Source organism: Choloepus didactylus, chromosome 15 (assembly GCF_015220235.1).
Source record: "Choloepus didactylus isolate mChoDid1 chromosome 15, mChoDid1.pri, whole genome shotgun sequence".
NCBI lineage: Eukaryota > Metazoa > Chordata > Mammalia > Pilosa > Megalonychidae > Choloepus > Choloepus didactylus.
Window position 1 is genome coordinate 44,703,548 of NC_051321.1, and position 16,747 is coordinate 44,720,294.

General features: G+C 39.7%; 1 protein-coding gene across 1 annotated transcript; it reads right to left on the reverse strand.

The window, feature by feature from the left end:
- Positions 1 to 12,237: 12,237 nt before the first annotated feature.
- Positions 12,238 to 15,664, reverse strand: LOC119509896 (interferon-induced protein with tetratricopeptide repeats 2-like). Its single transcript, XM_037803892.1, has 2 exons — positions 15,627 to 15,664; positions 12,238 to 13,630 (listed from the first exon to the last, which is right to left on the reverse strand). Exons 1-2 carry the CDS (start codon positions 15,662 to 15,664, stop codon positions 12,238 to 12,240), a joined length of 1,431 nt encoding a protein of 476 aa, XP_037659820.1.
- Between the last annotated feature and the right edge of the window lie 1,083 nt (positions 15,665 to 16,747).

Consider the following 16,747-nt stretch of genomic DNA (forward strand, 5'->3'; position numbering starts at 1 on the left):
TGATGGAATTTTGCCTGCATTAGAATGAAATGAATTTGCCTTCCTGGCCTCTCCTGCACTATCTCTTCCCTGCTCTAGGTTCCAGCCACTTCCTGGTTAGGATTTCTAACAACTTCCATTACGGAGAGCCTGTGTAGTCTGTAAGTGGTACAGAATGTAAAGTGCCTGAATGAATAAGAAACGATTATCATCTAGATTAAGTTATGTTAAATATTTAGGCAGATGCTGAAACCTAACACTTAAGAAAATCTGCCATGATTTTTTCAAAGGCATTAAACAATTTCAAAGGATCAATGCAAGAAAAATCCTTTACCTCATGGTCACAGGTGGAGTGCAGCCGGCTGTCCTGCAGTGTTCTGGTGAAGCCTGAGCTGACTGCTAATTACTGAGGAAAAGGATCCCGGGGCCATTGATGAAGAATACCTTTATGTGTAATTGCAGATGTGAAATGGAAATTTATCCTGGCAAACCTGACTAACTTTCAGCTACGTTGGGTTCCTGCAGGAAAAAAAAAGGAAACTTTGGCAGAGAGAGTGTTGATCTTTCTGCTTATGAACTCAACTGGGATGAATGTTTTGAAGGAAATGTGTGTAAGGAAGTTCAAGGTAAAGGCACATTTACTAGAGGGAGGACCAAAAACTAGAAATCTGCACGACCACAGGACTTGGGTGGCTTTAAGAGAGCTGGTTTCCCTACTAACACCATGATTGAGAACCTCTGCTCAGGGCTTTATAGGACTTTCTAAATTTGACACCCATATGCAACCAGCCATCAAAGAGATGGAAAAGAGAAGACTGGGTGCTTAAGCAACATGCCCCAGGAGGCAAGTCCAGGTCCCTCTGACCCCAAGACTTCCCTTGTTTAGTGTGGCGCTTAAGAGCAAGGACTCTGTAGGGCTAAACTACATGAGTTCCAATTTCACCTCTGCCATTCACTATCCATGTGAACTGTGGTCAGTTCTTCACCTGTAAAGTAGAAATAATAACTAGCATCTATTTCATGGGATTGCTGTGATGTTCTTAGAATAGTGCTTGCCACATCATGGGTGCCAGAGGAGTGTCTGCTCTTATTATGTTCAGAATGAGTTTTGGCCTCAGCCCTGGTTCTCAGCTCTGTCATAAGCTTCCTGTGATATTAGGCAAATCACCAAAAGGGGCTCAGTTTTAGCTTCAGAAAAATAAAATGCAATAGCCTGGATGATCTGCCAAGGACCTTTCTTGGTATAAAATTCCACAAATCTAAAATCTCATGAATCTATGTCCTGGAATCTAGTTCCAGGTCTAGACTGGCCTCAGTCTGAGGACCTGGGAAAGTCACTTTACAGTTCTATGTCTTGGTTTCCCTCTGTGAAATGGGGAAAGTGAAGTCCAACAGCCCTTGCCTCTTCAACCAGAACAATGCAGACTGCCCATGAAAGTAAGTGGAGCTCTAAAGGGAAAAATCTAGTAGCTCCTTAAGAGTTTATTCTGGTGGAGGACCAAAAGCCAGTGTTGAATATCTATGAGACATAAACACTAAATCCTCGCAATTTGTAAAGTCCTCAGTAGCCAGCCCCATGTTGTTCACGCCTGATGATTGAACCTTATGTCCTACTTGTGTGACTTATCTCCAAATACCATCATCCTGCCTAAACCTAACATCCCTTCTAAACCTCACATTTATGCCCTAAACTCATTCCAAATGAGATGTCTTCACAAGTTATTGAGTTTCAAGAGGCAGGAAAAGTGCTTTGGTGATGTGTTTGGGGTCTGGAATCTGACTGCCTGGTTTTCAAACCCTGTTCAAATCAGTTAACAACTGGTTGACTTTGGAGGGTAACTTGACCTATCTGAGCTTCAGTTTCCATATCTGTAAAATGTAGGTTTTAATTCCAACCTTGTAGAGTTATAATGAGTACTTAAGAGGCAGATATTTAGCTTTAAACATTAACTGTTTAAAAATTAAACATTGTTTAAAAATCAAGGTCATTTATGATTTTTTCTGTAGCAAGATAATAGTTACAATATGTTAATGTGCTTTTCCTTTTAGTATTTCCTTGTTTAAGATTTTTCACATATAAAGATTGAGGCATCCATCTCTTTAGGGTGAATTAGGATTATTATAGCTGCAATGCAAAGAGAAAGGTAGAGTCCATGTTCGGTCATGATTTCCACAATAGGCCATTGAAACCCGTTTCAGAAATGGTACCATTAGAGGAACATCAGAGCAGCTTAGTTCAGAAATTTCCTGGAACCATAAAGAGAAAAAAGTGGTCAGAAAAAAATTACATCTGTAGTGAAACTAGAGGGTAAAGAAAACTACAAAATTCCAACTTATGTATAAATATGGGCTATAGCCAAAAGCAGTGGAAACCAATAGAACAAACATAAGAAGTTTGGGCTGTTCAATGGTGAGTGGACGCAGCTGGTATCAACTGAGAGGGGGGAATCTAGGGTGGCTCATCTCAGAACGGAAGCAAAGGTTCTCTCCTAGAAAGCAAGAGTCCTATTCCTAGTGGAAAATTCTGGAAGCAGTAGTGAGATCCAACAGAGTGTTAATTCTGAGGGTGGGAGGCAGGGGACGAAAGTAACCAGGAGCTTCAGGGATGACTAAACTCAGAAAGAACCAGCTTCCGAAAGAACTGTTAGTAGAGGTCAGTGAAGGAGCGGGAGTTGCTTAGAGCTGGCTATAGAAGCTTTCCTAAGGAAGGTAGATTCTAATTGGCAAAGGAATCGTACTACCAAAAGGGGACATATTTCAAAGAAATAGTCACCATTGTAACCATTCCCTTAAGAAAAGAAGAGGAGCATTTGGATAAAGAAATCTGGAAAACTACCTTGGCCCCCTCTCTTTTTTCTGAAATCTACTAATAGCCGGCCTAGGAAATTTTGTCTCATTCAAATATGAGTAATAAAATAGGAGTAAACATAGTACCTATTCAAAGATTCTGTAAGAAAGGAAAGCAAAAACATGCAACTCTTGACATTTAAAGGAAGCTCACCTAAAAAATTGTTCCCTGAAGCAGAAGAAAAGTATACATTTCAGCATTAATTTTTTAAAAATTGAAGGAATTACAGCCATGAAAGATCACAAAGCTAACTACAGGACCTCAGGGGATGAGATGGCTAGAGTATAGGGTCTACTGGCTAGATAACAGTAGGTAGTAAAATGAGACCTGGCAGAACTCAGGAAGAAATAGAAGAAAATAACAATACCAGTTCAGAAGTAAAGAAGAAATTATTTAAAAAAAAAAAAAAAAAAGCAGCAAAATAAGTAAAGGGAATTTTAAAAGGAGAAAAGTAAAGAAAATGAGATAGAAATAAAGGCATGGAAAGAATTAGGGCGATAGTGATATACAAAATTAGGCAAAGGACATACAACACACACAGTATTGGAATCTTTAAAGAAGAACAAAAACAGAACCAATTTAAAATGTAATTCTTAAATGTACACATTGAAAGAGCACATAATATTCCAGGTAAAACTGACAAAGTCTCCCTCCTTAGCTTTCCAGTGGTTCAAGGAATCTATCCCTGCTTCATTTCCTGTTTGCCTAAGAATACTTTCACTTTTCTCCTTACCATGGTATAAAATTCATCTTGGTCTGTTTTTCTCTTTGATACCCACTTATCCCAAATATATATATTTATACAGGTAAAATCTATATGGTATATCAATTCATCAATATGGATTTATAAATAAGAGTCCAAATTTTAACTTGGATCATAATTTCCTTTCATCTATTCTCCATTCTTTTTTTTTTTTTTTATGGCTTATGGTTTTCAATTCAATAATAAATTTTGGCTTTCTCTCCTTGTCAGTACATACAGATAATCTTTCTTTCTTTTTTTTTTTTTTTTTTTTTTTTTGAGGCTTCTATTCAATAGACATTCTTTAATCGTCAATCCTCTTTTTTTTCTGGATGTTTAAGTTATTTTCAGATTATCACTATTACAAACAATGCTAAAATGAATATCACTAACATATGTCTTTGTACAATTGTGTGGGTTTTTTCAGTAGGATGCAGTTCAAAAATTAGAATTCCTGGGTCCAAGAAATGGGCTACATACATCACCCCGTGTCTTAAACCCTGACCCTATTTATTGCCTGAAATTTGCTATTGAGTTGCTCTGTAACTCCCTCACAGTAACCACAGGCCACCACTGCCCTCTCCTGCTCCCAGAATAGGGCTCACAACTTGAATCTAGCCTCGATGACTCACTTCCATCACCAATACTGTTACCTCCTTAGGAGCATGGGACTGATACTCTTTGGTTGTGGGGTTTATATTTTCCCATTTTACTTTTGAAGGAGAAAAGAGTGGTAGATGAATATAATACTGCTAAAGATATTCTTTTCTTCCTGTTTTGTGGAGGAAGTTGGGTGAGAAGAGAGGGTAATGAATGGTAACTACTATCTATGGAGCTGCTACCCTTTACAAAATATTGGGGGTGAACATTTAAATAATTTACCTCATAATTATTATTACAAATACTTAATGGAAGAGGAAAATGAGGTGCAGATAAGTTAAATAACTTGGCCTAGGTCTCATCTAAAAGTAAAAGAACTGGAATTCTAAACCATTCTTGCAGGGCTCATAAAATGAGCATTTTATTTCACTGCACAGTTTAACTTCCCAAACTGTTGAAGGCCTGTCACTAATGAGCTCTAAAGATAAAGGGGCCACCAAAGAGTTGAATGAGAGGATCCTGGAAGGGGTAAAACTTGAAAGAGGCACAGCACTTCCAGTGGTAGCAGCACCAAGTCTTGCTCCAGATTACCTCCAGCTTTGGCTCCAGCACCAGCAAGGGCTCACGCAGTGGTTCCAGCTCCTGCTTGGCCTCAAGCTGCTTGGGAAGTTCCAGCACAACCCGCAGTTCCAGCTCCAGCAGCTCCTCGGGCTTTTTGAGTCCTTGCACAGACATGACAGTAGGTGGTGTTCTAGCTCCAAATACATGCCACCCAGAAGAGATGAAAAGGAAAGGAAAAGGTGGAGTCCTTCCCCTAAACTCACCAAAGTGCACCTTGGGAGGCTCACCTGGAATGTGACCAAGGATCATATCACGGAGATATTTTCCATCTGGGGGAAAATTAAGATGATTGACATGCCTGTGGAAAGGACGCATTCTCATCTATTCTTGTTGAGTTTGAGAATCTGGATGAGAAAGCACTGAAACACATGGACAGAGATTCATGGTTCTGCTAGAAAGCTCACTAGTTCCCAATTCTAGACAGAGCTAGTTTAGAGGCAGAGCCAACAGGGACAGCAAGCTGCTGGGTAGCCACGCTGCTCCCACCTTGGCACATTTCTCCTTTCACCAAATGACCCGGGACCATCTGGTGGCCAGGCCATGCCCCTTGTGAGCCCTTCAAGGACACAGGTGAGCATTTATGCAGCTGCCCTTCCTGTTGGCCCTGTCCGAAGTCCCTCTGCTTCAAATCCTCTCCTGACCCCTAGGGTCAGAACACCCAAGAAAAGCCCCTCTCTCACCCTATATTTGTTAGTGTGAATGGTTCTTTATATGTGCTTGTGCACACAGCCTATACCTACCTCTCTCTGAAATTGATGAACAACCTGAGAGCCAGCTCAGCAAGGTCACCTTGGAGTCACGTGCTGCGGCCATCAGACCTGGTGGTCTTGCAGGTTAATTTTGCAAAATGTCCATCACTTTTTAGGCTTTTATTGTACAGTCAGTACTATAAAGTTTCTGTTTTGAGTTTTGTAACTTTGTAGCATTTTAGATAACATTGCGTTGTGTAGAATAAAAGAATTGCCTTATAAAACCTAGGATTAGAAAGAAAAAAAAGTTCAGTCTCCCACCAATTTAGTCAAGAGAATATTCTCCAGAAGAGAAGAGAGAACAAATTAGCAGATGAAATGAAGAGTGAGGAAGGCCCTGGGCAGCCTTGGAGGTTGAGGAACAGATTGTTCTTCAAAAAGAGAAAGGTGCTAATTTATTAGTTTCTGGCTTTGTCCCATCGTGCCTTGGACTATTATCTCATCTCTGCAGGAAAAGCTGGGAAATTCTCATTAATGTAACTGGGAGCAGAGAGTAAACTTTTGACATTCGGCTATAGCAAGCTATGCTAGCAAGGGCTTTTATATAATAAACATTTTCTAGCTATTAAAGACTATATGAAGCATTTTCCAGCTAAAGGATTATATTAAGCATTTTTTCAAACTATCCGGCTATTACCTCCTCTTTTTTGGCTACTCTACTTCTATTAATGCAGCAAAAAATTGCAGTTATTTTTCTGGGGGTAATCTACCTTCTTGACCCTGATCTTTCACAAACCTGTTTTCTCTAGTGTATTTTACATGAGCTGCTGAAAAGCCACAAGCAATTGTTGACAAAAATCTCTCCAGTCTGTATGTTTATAAATATGTATATTTTATGAGCACATAGACTATATATATTATTTATATAATACATTTTAATTAATTTATTATATATTTATATGTTCATTTATATTATATGTAATATGTAAAAGTAATACTTTTATATTATACTATATACCACATAAATAAATACTTGTAAATAAATAGGATAATTTAATATTTAAATATAGCTAAATATTATAAATATAAGTATGCTAGATGTCATTTATAGGTTTTGTTTTGTATATTTTAATTTAATATTGTAAGATATATATTAAAGTAGTTATTTTATTACATATTATTACATATTACATATTACATTATATATCTTCTATATAATATTATATAATATTCTAAGCTTAAGACTTTACAATTTTCACAATTCTATTATAATTTATGAGATTCAAATTGCTTTCCAAAACATAAAGGACTATTTGGAGGCTGTCTTTGTAATTTTATTTATTTGTTTTTGTGGCTAATGTAAGAGACTAACATAATATTATCAGGTCCTCCAGCTCTGAAGTAAAATAGAGCAACTTCCTAGCTGTGTGAACTTGAGAAAGTTACTTAACATCTCTCTGCCTATGCTTCCAATTACATACATTTGTTGTAAGGATTAAATGAGATAAACAAAGAAAAAACACCAAGCAAAGATGATTGTCTGGCAAATTGTAACTGTTAGTAAATGTTAGTTATATTATATTATTACATGATCATTCCTTGGGTCCTCTCCCAATCTCTCTGATACACTGAAGCAGAAATGTTTATCTGAATCTTGTATGCCGACCTGCTGGGCATTGTGGCACAAATGCCAGTCATTCATGATTGGGATTTTAGCTCTTGGAGGCAGTCCAGCCCTGGCCTCTCTAGCTTTCAAAAGCCTTCTGTAAGAAGGGCAATAGTCTTGTGACTTATTCTTTTTTTTTCAGCATAGATATGAAGTCACTTGAACTGAGGAAATGAAACCAACCTCTTTATTACTTCCCGAGAAAAAGAAACTGCTTGGGTAAGAATTGCTCCTCTTTGTGCTGCTATGACCTCTTGCTAGTCTAATCAAGGCTCTTGGCCCTGCCTGATTTGTACCAGGAATGTACTCTCTGATCAAGCAGAGGGAGGCAGGATTATATGAGGGGTTCTCAAAAGGGTAACACATCACCTCTTGTCCCTCACGTTTATATAACACTCCATATTTAAAATTACCTTTGTAATACAGATAAGTGAGACTGGGACACTTAAAAAACAGTAAGGGGAGCAACAAACTATTTTATCCTTAGCTGCCCCCACTGGGAAGAGGGGGGAAGAAATTGTTATTTGTGTAAAAATAACCATAGAAAAAAGGCATCTGGGAAGTGAGGAGACTTTTCAGGTAGAGTTCAAACTGACGTTGTGTTTTGTTTACTTGGAAGATGAATGAATGAGCGAGTGAGTGAGTGAGTAAGTGAAAGAAGCCATTTTACTGCCTCTATCCCAATCATATCCTTAAACCTAATCATGACCAGCAGAGGTTGTTTTAAATACTTTCCTCCATTTAAAAAGAACTGTCAATAATTTTTCTCTCTGCTTTCTCTGTATTTTTCAGAACAGCTAAGGGGAAATTCAGAATTCATATTTTGTCTATCCATCCACCCATCCACCCATCCACCCATCTCTACACAGTCATTAATTCACACAAAGTTTTTTTATTTCAACTGCTCATCAGACACTGTTCCATGCCTCTACTGTTCAGAGTAAAACACAAATACAAATAAAAATAGCTAACATTTTTTTTTGATCACTAACTGTGTGCCAGTACTTTTTTAGGTGTTCTACACATACTGTTGTGTTTAATCTCTGAAACAGTTTTGTGATGTATACTGTGATTATCCTGTTTTCAGAGATGAGGAAACAAACAAGAGGAATTAAATAACTTGCATTAAGATTGCACACTTGCAGTGATGGCGAATCTTGGCATCAGCCCCCAGCAGTCTGGGTCCAGAACCAGGAACTGGACTTAGGGAGAGGTGATTGGGGCACCCATGGTGCAAAATTTAAAGAGGCACCTGCTCTTAGTTGCGGACCCCACTCTTGCACAATCCTGAAAGTGTCTCCTTAAATTTTGTGCCCCAGGTGCCTCACCTGCCTTACCCTACCAAATCTTGGCCCTGTCTTCCCTCTAGACAGAGATCCTTGGGAACAGAGTTATTCATCTCTGTAGCTCCAGTCTCTAGAACAGGGCCTGGCCCTATACCTGCTATAAAATCAGGAGCCAATCAGCAAACCCTGATAGTCTGTAGAGAAAAGTCTATTGATGCCCTGCCTGGCTGTGTCTTCTCAGTTATGAGCGAGGGTAGGATGCCTTTATTGAAGGAGGTTTGAAGGATGCTCATTGTCATCATCTGAGATGTGGGGCCAGGGCCAACACCAGATTTCTTGTATTTTTATTATTTATTTGTAAATTGTTGTTCCAGTTAGGTCCTCTACCCTAAACTTCTGTAATACTTGAATTTTTCAAAATGGAAACTCTCTGGGGTGGGTTCCCATTATGCTTTCCTGAGCAGGGATAGAGTGGTGCACCAAACTTGGGGAACTTCAGCTCTGGGCCAAGCTCTGGATGGTGGTCAGAGCTGTTGCTAACCAGTACTAGGCATGAATCAAGACAAACATATTTATAATAGCTTGATCACGTAAGTTTAGCTGTTTGCTTTGGACTGTTCATTAGGGAAAGTGCCAGAAGGTGGTGCTGAGATAAATTCAAAATTAGTATAAGGGCATAGGAAAACCAAGTTGGAAATAGGCCCTAATATCCTGACATCTCCTCTGGTTGTGAAAAGCAGTTCTTGGGAGAAAGTGGGTGAGCAGATTCATTGACATTGGATGGAGTCTCCTGCTTATCTTCATGGGCTCTTTCATGGGACTCAACTGTCATCAGACCTTAAATACTCTTTAAGATCACAGCCACTAATTCAGGAATTGTAGTTTGTGATATATTATCCCTTCTTCTGACACTATTGACATTTTGGGCCAGATAATTGTTATGGGAGGCTGTCCTTTGTATTCTAGGATCTTTACCGGCATCCTGGCCTCTGCCTACTAGATGTCAGTATCACCCTTCCATCCAGTAGTGACAATCAAAAGACGTCTTCAGATGTCGTGCTTAGGGGACAAAATTGCCCCTGGTTGAGAACCACTGTTGGTCATGCTCTTTCCCAATTCAGTCAGGGCCAGCCATTTTCTCAGGGTGAGTTAGGACAGTCACATCTAGGGTTCACCATAAGGTGAATGTTGGATGAGTATCACATTGCAGAAATAGCTTTCCTTCCTTCCCTGGAGAGGGGTAGGAAGAAGGAGGCTGGGAGGGAGAGTGAAGGATAATTCTGCAATTCACCGAGCTCCCACTATATAGCCAAAGTTGTGGAGAATTTTACAAAGTTTATCTAATTATCATTTTCATTCTTATTGGACACAGGAGAAAACAGGAGCTCAGAGAAATTGAATGAATTGCCTCCAGAAAGTGGAGGAAACAGGATTCCCAACCAGTTCTGTGAAGCTTCCCCACACCACTCAGACTTCTAGGCTGGAAGAAGGTAAACTGACTATTATCTTCAGATATCTGCTGTTCAAAATTGAGACCATGTAAGAAAATGACTTTCCTTTCCCATCCTCAATCTCACCCTCATCCACCTCCTACCCACATCCATGGATCTCGGTTTTGTTGATGGATTGAGTTGCAGTCAGTGTGTTACCCCTTTGGGGCCTGCCATCCAGGTTTTGCAGGGTATGTCTCATCAGACTGGCAAGGCAGCTCTAGTTGACTCCAGCGCCAGTCAAGCCCAAGCTCAAAAATCACATCATACTATCAGAATTAGCAGATAAGTCCTTTGATATGAGAGACACTGTGATTGTGGCTTTCTACACATTATCTCATTTAATCCTCACAAAAAGCCTATAGGGGAAGTGAAGGGACTGTAACCAACATGCACTACCTTTCAAAATCCAGGCCTTAATTTAGATATTTTACCCTATGTAACATCCCCCAAATCCCATGTGTAGTTATTAACACTACCTCCATCTCACTGGGACAGAAACCTGAGCTCAGAGAGTTTAGCGGACTTGCCCAAGGTCAAACAGCTGGTAACCCAGTTTTGTGTGAGGAAGCCCAAGCCATCTCCACCACCGCCTATGGCCTCCCTAGCCTCATATACAAGACTTTCTATGCTCTTCCCACAACCTCCCTCTCTAGATCTCCTCTTGAAATGCCTCTCCCTTACATCATTTTGTGCCTTTGCCCATGTTGTTCCTTCTGCTTGGAATGCATTTGTCCCCTTGAGTTCCATGGCCAACACCTCCTCATCTTTCAAAGCTGCATTTCCTTTTTTTTTCTGCATTCTATACAGACCACCACCCCTAAAGACAGAATTAACCATCTTTTATGGCCCTGTGTTACCATCTGTATACCTCTATCATAGCACCATATATCCCTTTATTCTCTCATTTGAATACCTATTTATCTCCTGCTAAAACTAGAGTAGACAGATGCTTCCTCAGTGCAGTGTGCCTTAATCAGTGTTGGATGTCTAGACCTTAGCACCCAGAGGAGCACCTAGAAAGTGCTCGATGAATGGGTATAGAATGAATGAATGATGAAAAGCATCTACACAGACATATAGTGACCTAACTTTTAGTGTTATTTTTATTACATCATGAGAACAACTGAAAGGAATTCTGTTGACATGTATAAAGATCACAAGGAAAGTGAACTGGCATCACATAGATGGACCATATCCAGAGGATGAGACGTGGGGCCAGGGTTAGGTCTTTCTTCCTGGAGGAGACAAGTTCCAAACTCAGTCATGAAACCAGAAGCGCACAGAGATTAGTAGAAATCTGGAGGAACAATTTAAGGGGGGAGGGGATAAGGTTATAAATAAAGCAATGAGGAAGGAATGCTACAATGTGTACGGGTTGGGGAGGAGTGAGTGAGTTGGCTACAGCATAGGGATCTTCTCTACAATAGGAGCTGAATAAATGTTATGGAAAGCACGACAAGGTTTTATGGCCACAATAACATCCTAGAAGTCGATTTTCTTCCTGCGAATAGCACATGATTTTGTGTTCTGACGCTGGGTGCCAGATCGTCTGTTCTGGTAACGTGGAGAGGCATCTCTTCCTCCTTCATTAGAGCTCACAAGGGAAAAGCAGGAAGTAGTGTTGCTATGGGTTGAATTGCACCCCCTCCCGCCAAAAGAAATATTGAAGTGCTAACACCCAGTAGCTCAGAATGTAACCCTATTTGGAAATAGTCATTGAAATGGAATTAGTTAAACTAAGGTCAGGCTGGAGTAGGGTTGACCCCTAATTCAATATGACTGGTATTCTTGTAAGAAAAGGGAGTTTGAACATAGACATAACAGACACAGGAGGGGAGAATGCCCTGTGAATATGAAGATAAGAAAGAAGGCCACATGGAGATGGAGGCAGAGATTGGAGTTTTTGTGGCTACAAGCCAAAGAATACCAAGGATTGCTGGCCACCACCAGAAGACAGGAAAGGCGCAGGGGACAGATTCTTCTCTACAGACTTCAGAGGGAGCATGGCCCTACCAACAACTTATTTCAGACATCTGGCCTCCAGAACAATAAATTTCTGTTGTTTTCAGCAACTCACTTTGTGCTACTTTGTTACAGCAGCCTTGGAAAGCAAGACAAGTGGGTGTCTGGAGAATGAAGAACCGCCTAGTGAAAACCAGCCTGCCTTGTCAGAATTTGGTTAAGTCCACAGAAAATCCTGTTTTCTTAGGAGGCTATGGGAATGAGGAGGTAAAACTAGGATAGCAGCAGTTGCATGACTCAATGCAACCTTTTTATCCTTACTACCCCACCACTTCCCCCAGCCAGGCTTACTTAGGAGAAAAGGGTGCTCCAGTCATAAGATGTGTTTTCTAATAGGACACCTTTCCCCTTCTTGTAGCATGCAGTGGCTTTTTCTTCTTCTCCATTCAGCCTGTGAATGTAAGCTAGGATAAGCCAGTGCACAGAATCGTCCGGGTTTTGGGAAAATCGCCTCTCAGCTATTTTTATGAGTTTCCCTTTCAGTTTTTCCCTTATATTTGATTCCTCATTTATCTTCAAGCCTTCTAAGTAATAGAAGATGGCATTTTTTTCAGATGTCCTCTGATACTGCTGGAAGTTACCATATCGCAGATGTAGCAGTTGATTCTCTTTAGGGGTTAGTGTCTTGCTGAAGGCTCTCTGAAAGTACTTTTCTGCCTCCTCGTACTCTCCTATCTGGACATACATTTGACCAATATATGAGTAGGCATCAGTGAGGTCCTCAAAGAGCATGATAGCTTTCTTCATGTGAGCTATAGCACGTCTCCTCAGCTCCTCTATGTTTTCAAAATTTCTGTGGGCTTCATTTGCTCCTCTTTTATTTATTTGGTTGGCTTTTACCCAATAGTAGTGTCCTAGCTGGTGTTGCAGGTAAGCATTTTCTGGTGACAATTCAGAAGCTTCTCTAAGTAATTCAAGAGCTGTGTCCTGGTTATTCATATAGTGATAAAATTTGCCAGCTTTACAAAGTACTTCTATTGGACGTGGGGTTTGAGTCAAGGCCTCTTCAACTAACTCTTTTGCTTCTGTTTTTTCATTCACCCTCTGAAGTTCCAAGGCCAGAATAACTTTCACATACTGGTTGTTAGGATTTAGCTCAATGGCCTTCCTCAAGAGAGGGATAGCATTTGTCAATTTTCCACCATCCAGCTGAAAGAGTGTGATTGCCAAACCAAGGGTAAATTCTGGGTTGTTGGGTTTCTCATTCAGAGCCTTCTCAAAACACTCCTTAGCCCTTTCATAATGCATCTTACTAAACTTAAGCAGTGCCCACCCTTGCTCACTGTCCATCTCTGGACACTCCACCAAAAAGTTCTTGCAGATAGTTTCCACCTTGTCCAGGTAAACCTGAGCATCCTGGAATCTGCCCATGTGATAATAGACCCAGGCATAGTTCCCCCAGGTGACCACACGCCTTATCTCTGCTTGGTCGGTGTTTTCTTGCTGGATGGAGTCTTCTGCTTGTTGTAGACATTCCAGGGCTGCTTCAGTCTGACCCCTGAGATGTTTTATATAGGCCAAGAGATTATACAAGGTGGCTTTAGATTCAGAGGCAAAAAATTTTACTTGGCATTTTATTCTGTTTTCTAAATCTTCTAAGCTACTTTTTTCCTTAACTAAATTCCAGTTAAAGTGACATTTCAGTTGATGTAAAGACTGCTCCAAGTAATTCTTGTTAATCTCACTGTTGGAAAAAAAGAGAAAAAGGAACAACCAGAGACACAAGGGAAGAAATTCTCTTTCCTTTCACTTTCTTTACCCACCCCTCTACTTAGTAGCAGCCCATAATTTGAAAAACAGTATACTATTTGTAGCTCCATAAGTGCAATTTTATTCAACAACTTTCTGAGATAAATTCCTTATCTATTTATCTTAAAATTTTTGAACATAAATATAAACCATCACCTGATTTCAGTAATTGTCAACATTCTGCCATTCTTCTTTTATCTAGCCCTTCCTCCCTTTTGGATTTGCTGGAATACTTTAAAGCAATTTCCTGTGTATAGTTCAATGTATGTCTCCTATATAGATAAGAACTTTTAAGTATAATATCCATGTCATTATGATGTCCAACAAAATGAATAATAATGCATTGTCATCTAATACCCAGTTTCAAAAATATATTGTTACTGTTAGTTCATCCACATCAGAATCCAAACAAGGCCAACACATTGCATTTGCTGATATGTCTCTTAAATTTCTTTCATTCTAGGTAAATCCTTTAATGGTATTATCCAGGAAAACAGTGGCAACTTTCTCCCATATGATCCTCACTTGTGGGAGACCTAAATCTGGGGAAAATACACATCAATAAAAATGGGAACAATTTTAATGAACAGGAGTTGTTATATGGAAGTAGGTGATAACTATTAATCACAGATCACACTAGGCAAATTATTTAATTTACCTTGTGGAAAATGGCTCTTCTCCAATGAGGGAAGAGTGAGGTAACTGGTTCAGAGGGGCTTAGCAAGTAGGTATTAAATGATGAGGCTGACACATAAAAACAGTCCACCTTTATTCCACATTAACACTTTATTTAAATACAATTTTATTGGGATCTATTCACACACCCTATAATCATCCACAGTGTACAATCAGTTGTTCACAGTACCATCATATAGTTGTGCATTCATCACCAGAATCAATTTTTGAACATTTTCCTTACTCTAAATAAATAAATAAATAAATGTTTCCAAAAAAACCTAAAGCAGTCCATCCCACGCATCCCACCCTATTTTTCATTTAATTTTTGTCCTCAGCTTTTTACTCATCTGTCCGTACACTGGATAAAGGGAGTGTGAGTCACAAGGTTTTCACAATCACACAGTCACACTGTGTAAGCTACATAGTTATATATTCATCTTCAAGAATCAAGGCTACTGGATTGCAGTTCAACTGCTTAGGGTATTTCCCTCTAGCCATTCCAACACACTAAAAACTAAAAAGGGGTATCAATATAGCACATAAGAATACCCTCCGGAATGACCTCTCGACTTCCATTTGAAATCTCTCAGCCACTGAAACTTTATTTTGTTTCATTTCTCTTCTCCCATTTGGACAAGATTTTCTCAATCCCACAATTCCAGGTCCAGGCTAATCCCTGGGAGCCATGTCCCACAGTGCCAGGGGGATTTACACCCCTGGGAGTCATGTCCCATATAGAGGAAGGGCTTGTGAGTTTACCAGCCGAGTGGGCTTAGAGAGAAAAGGCCACATCTGAGAAACAAAGAGGTTCTCTGGGGGAGACTCAGGCACAATTATAAATAGGCTTAACCTCTTTGCAGTAACAAGCTTAATAAGGGAAAGCCCCCAGATTGAGGGCTTGGCCTATAAATTTGTAGTCCTCAATGTCTGTGAGAATATCAGCAATAACCCAGGTGGGGAAGTCCAACATTTCCACATTTTCCCCCAGTTCCTCAGGGGGCCCTGCAAATACATTTTTATTCTTTGCCCAAATTACTTTGGGATGTATCAGGATTTCATACTGACCTGTACAAACCTACCAGATCTCACTTCCTAGTCAAGGTTCCATGTAATTATGGTGTTTGAATAAACTGTTCAAGTTAAATTATTTAGTGTGCTACAGAAAATATAGATCCTGCACCAAATAAACATCTCCTCTCTTGGTCTCGCACAGAAGTTGAAGCTTTGAAAACCCAGTCAGAATCGTCCGTTACCCTTTGGCCTGATTTGCCTTAGTCCTTTCCAGATCCATGTATCTAATTGAAGTCTGAACTCTTTTCAGCTTTTTAAACAGATGCCATATGAGGTAATACTGACAATCATAGCTCTAGCTCTGAGTTTCAGGTGTCACACAGATACCCAAATAGCTCAGCATCTCAGAATTTACAGATAACCATTACAGCTCAGGAATAGATGTGACTGCTGTAAGAGCTTACAGTCTAGGGACCTTTACATTAAGCCTTCCCCTGATAACATGTGCTCTAAGATTCAATTCTCAGAGTTTGCACCTTATAGTTAGTTCATATTAGATGAGGCATTATTATGTTTTTCTTTATGTTTCCGGCGTACTTCACTCAAAATGCCGTCCTCAAGATCCATTCACCTAGTTATACGACTCACAACTTCATTCCTTCTTGCAGTTGCTCAATTTTCTATTGTATGCATACACCACAGTTCACCATTCTGTTCATCAGTCAATGTACTCTTAGGCCACCTCCATCCATTGCAAATCTTGAATACTGCCACCATAAGCATCAGCACACTAACAGTCTTTTAAGTAGATACAGATGCTGATAATTTCCAGACTACCCACAGCTTTGACACTCGACTTTTACCTGGGCCTCCCTGAACACATTTGTGGTGGATAATGCATTATGATTCACACCTCCTGGCTTCCCAACTGGCTTGGATCTCCTTTAACGTTCTCTCAAAACCTTTCCCTCAGGATAAGTTCCTTCTATAAGGCTGGCCCTTGAAACAACCTTAAGGTAGCTTTCTAGTATAGTCCACTATCATTTGACCTATCACAGCTTCACTGGAACAAGATATGAGTGACATATTTTAATGTCCATAAACTTTTTGTTTGAGGACTATTAAACCTCAGTGATATTCTTAAAGGGTAAAAAAATATATCATGATTTGTGATTTTTGTGCTTACAAATCAGTATATCAGAGCTTAACTATACACTCTAACTAAGCTTGACAATAATAATCTTTGTTAAATTTACTCATCAATTAAGTATTTACCTTCTCCATCTAATTTCACTTCCTTTTGTGGGCCTTGGAAATCTAAGCCATAACTTGTGAGATAGAACAAGGGAGTTTCACTGCAATA

Bases quoted from the DNA above. Each gene is read 5' to 3' on its own strand.
- LOC119509896 (XM_037803892.1), bottom strand. From the start codon at position 15,664: ATGGATCTGGAAAGGACTAAGGCAAATCAGGCCAAAGG. The intron at 13,631-15,626 runs GTAACGGACGAT...TTTTTCCAACAG, and splicing joins AAGGCAAATCAGGCCAAAGG to TGAGATTAACAAGAATTACT.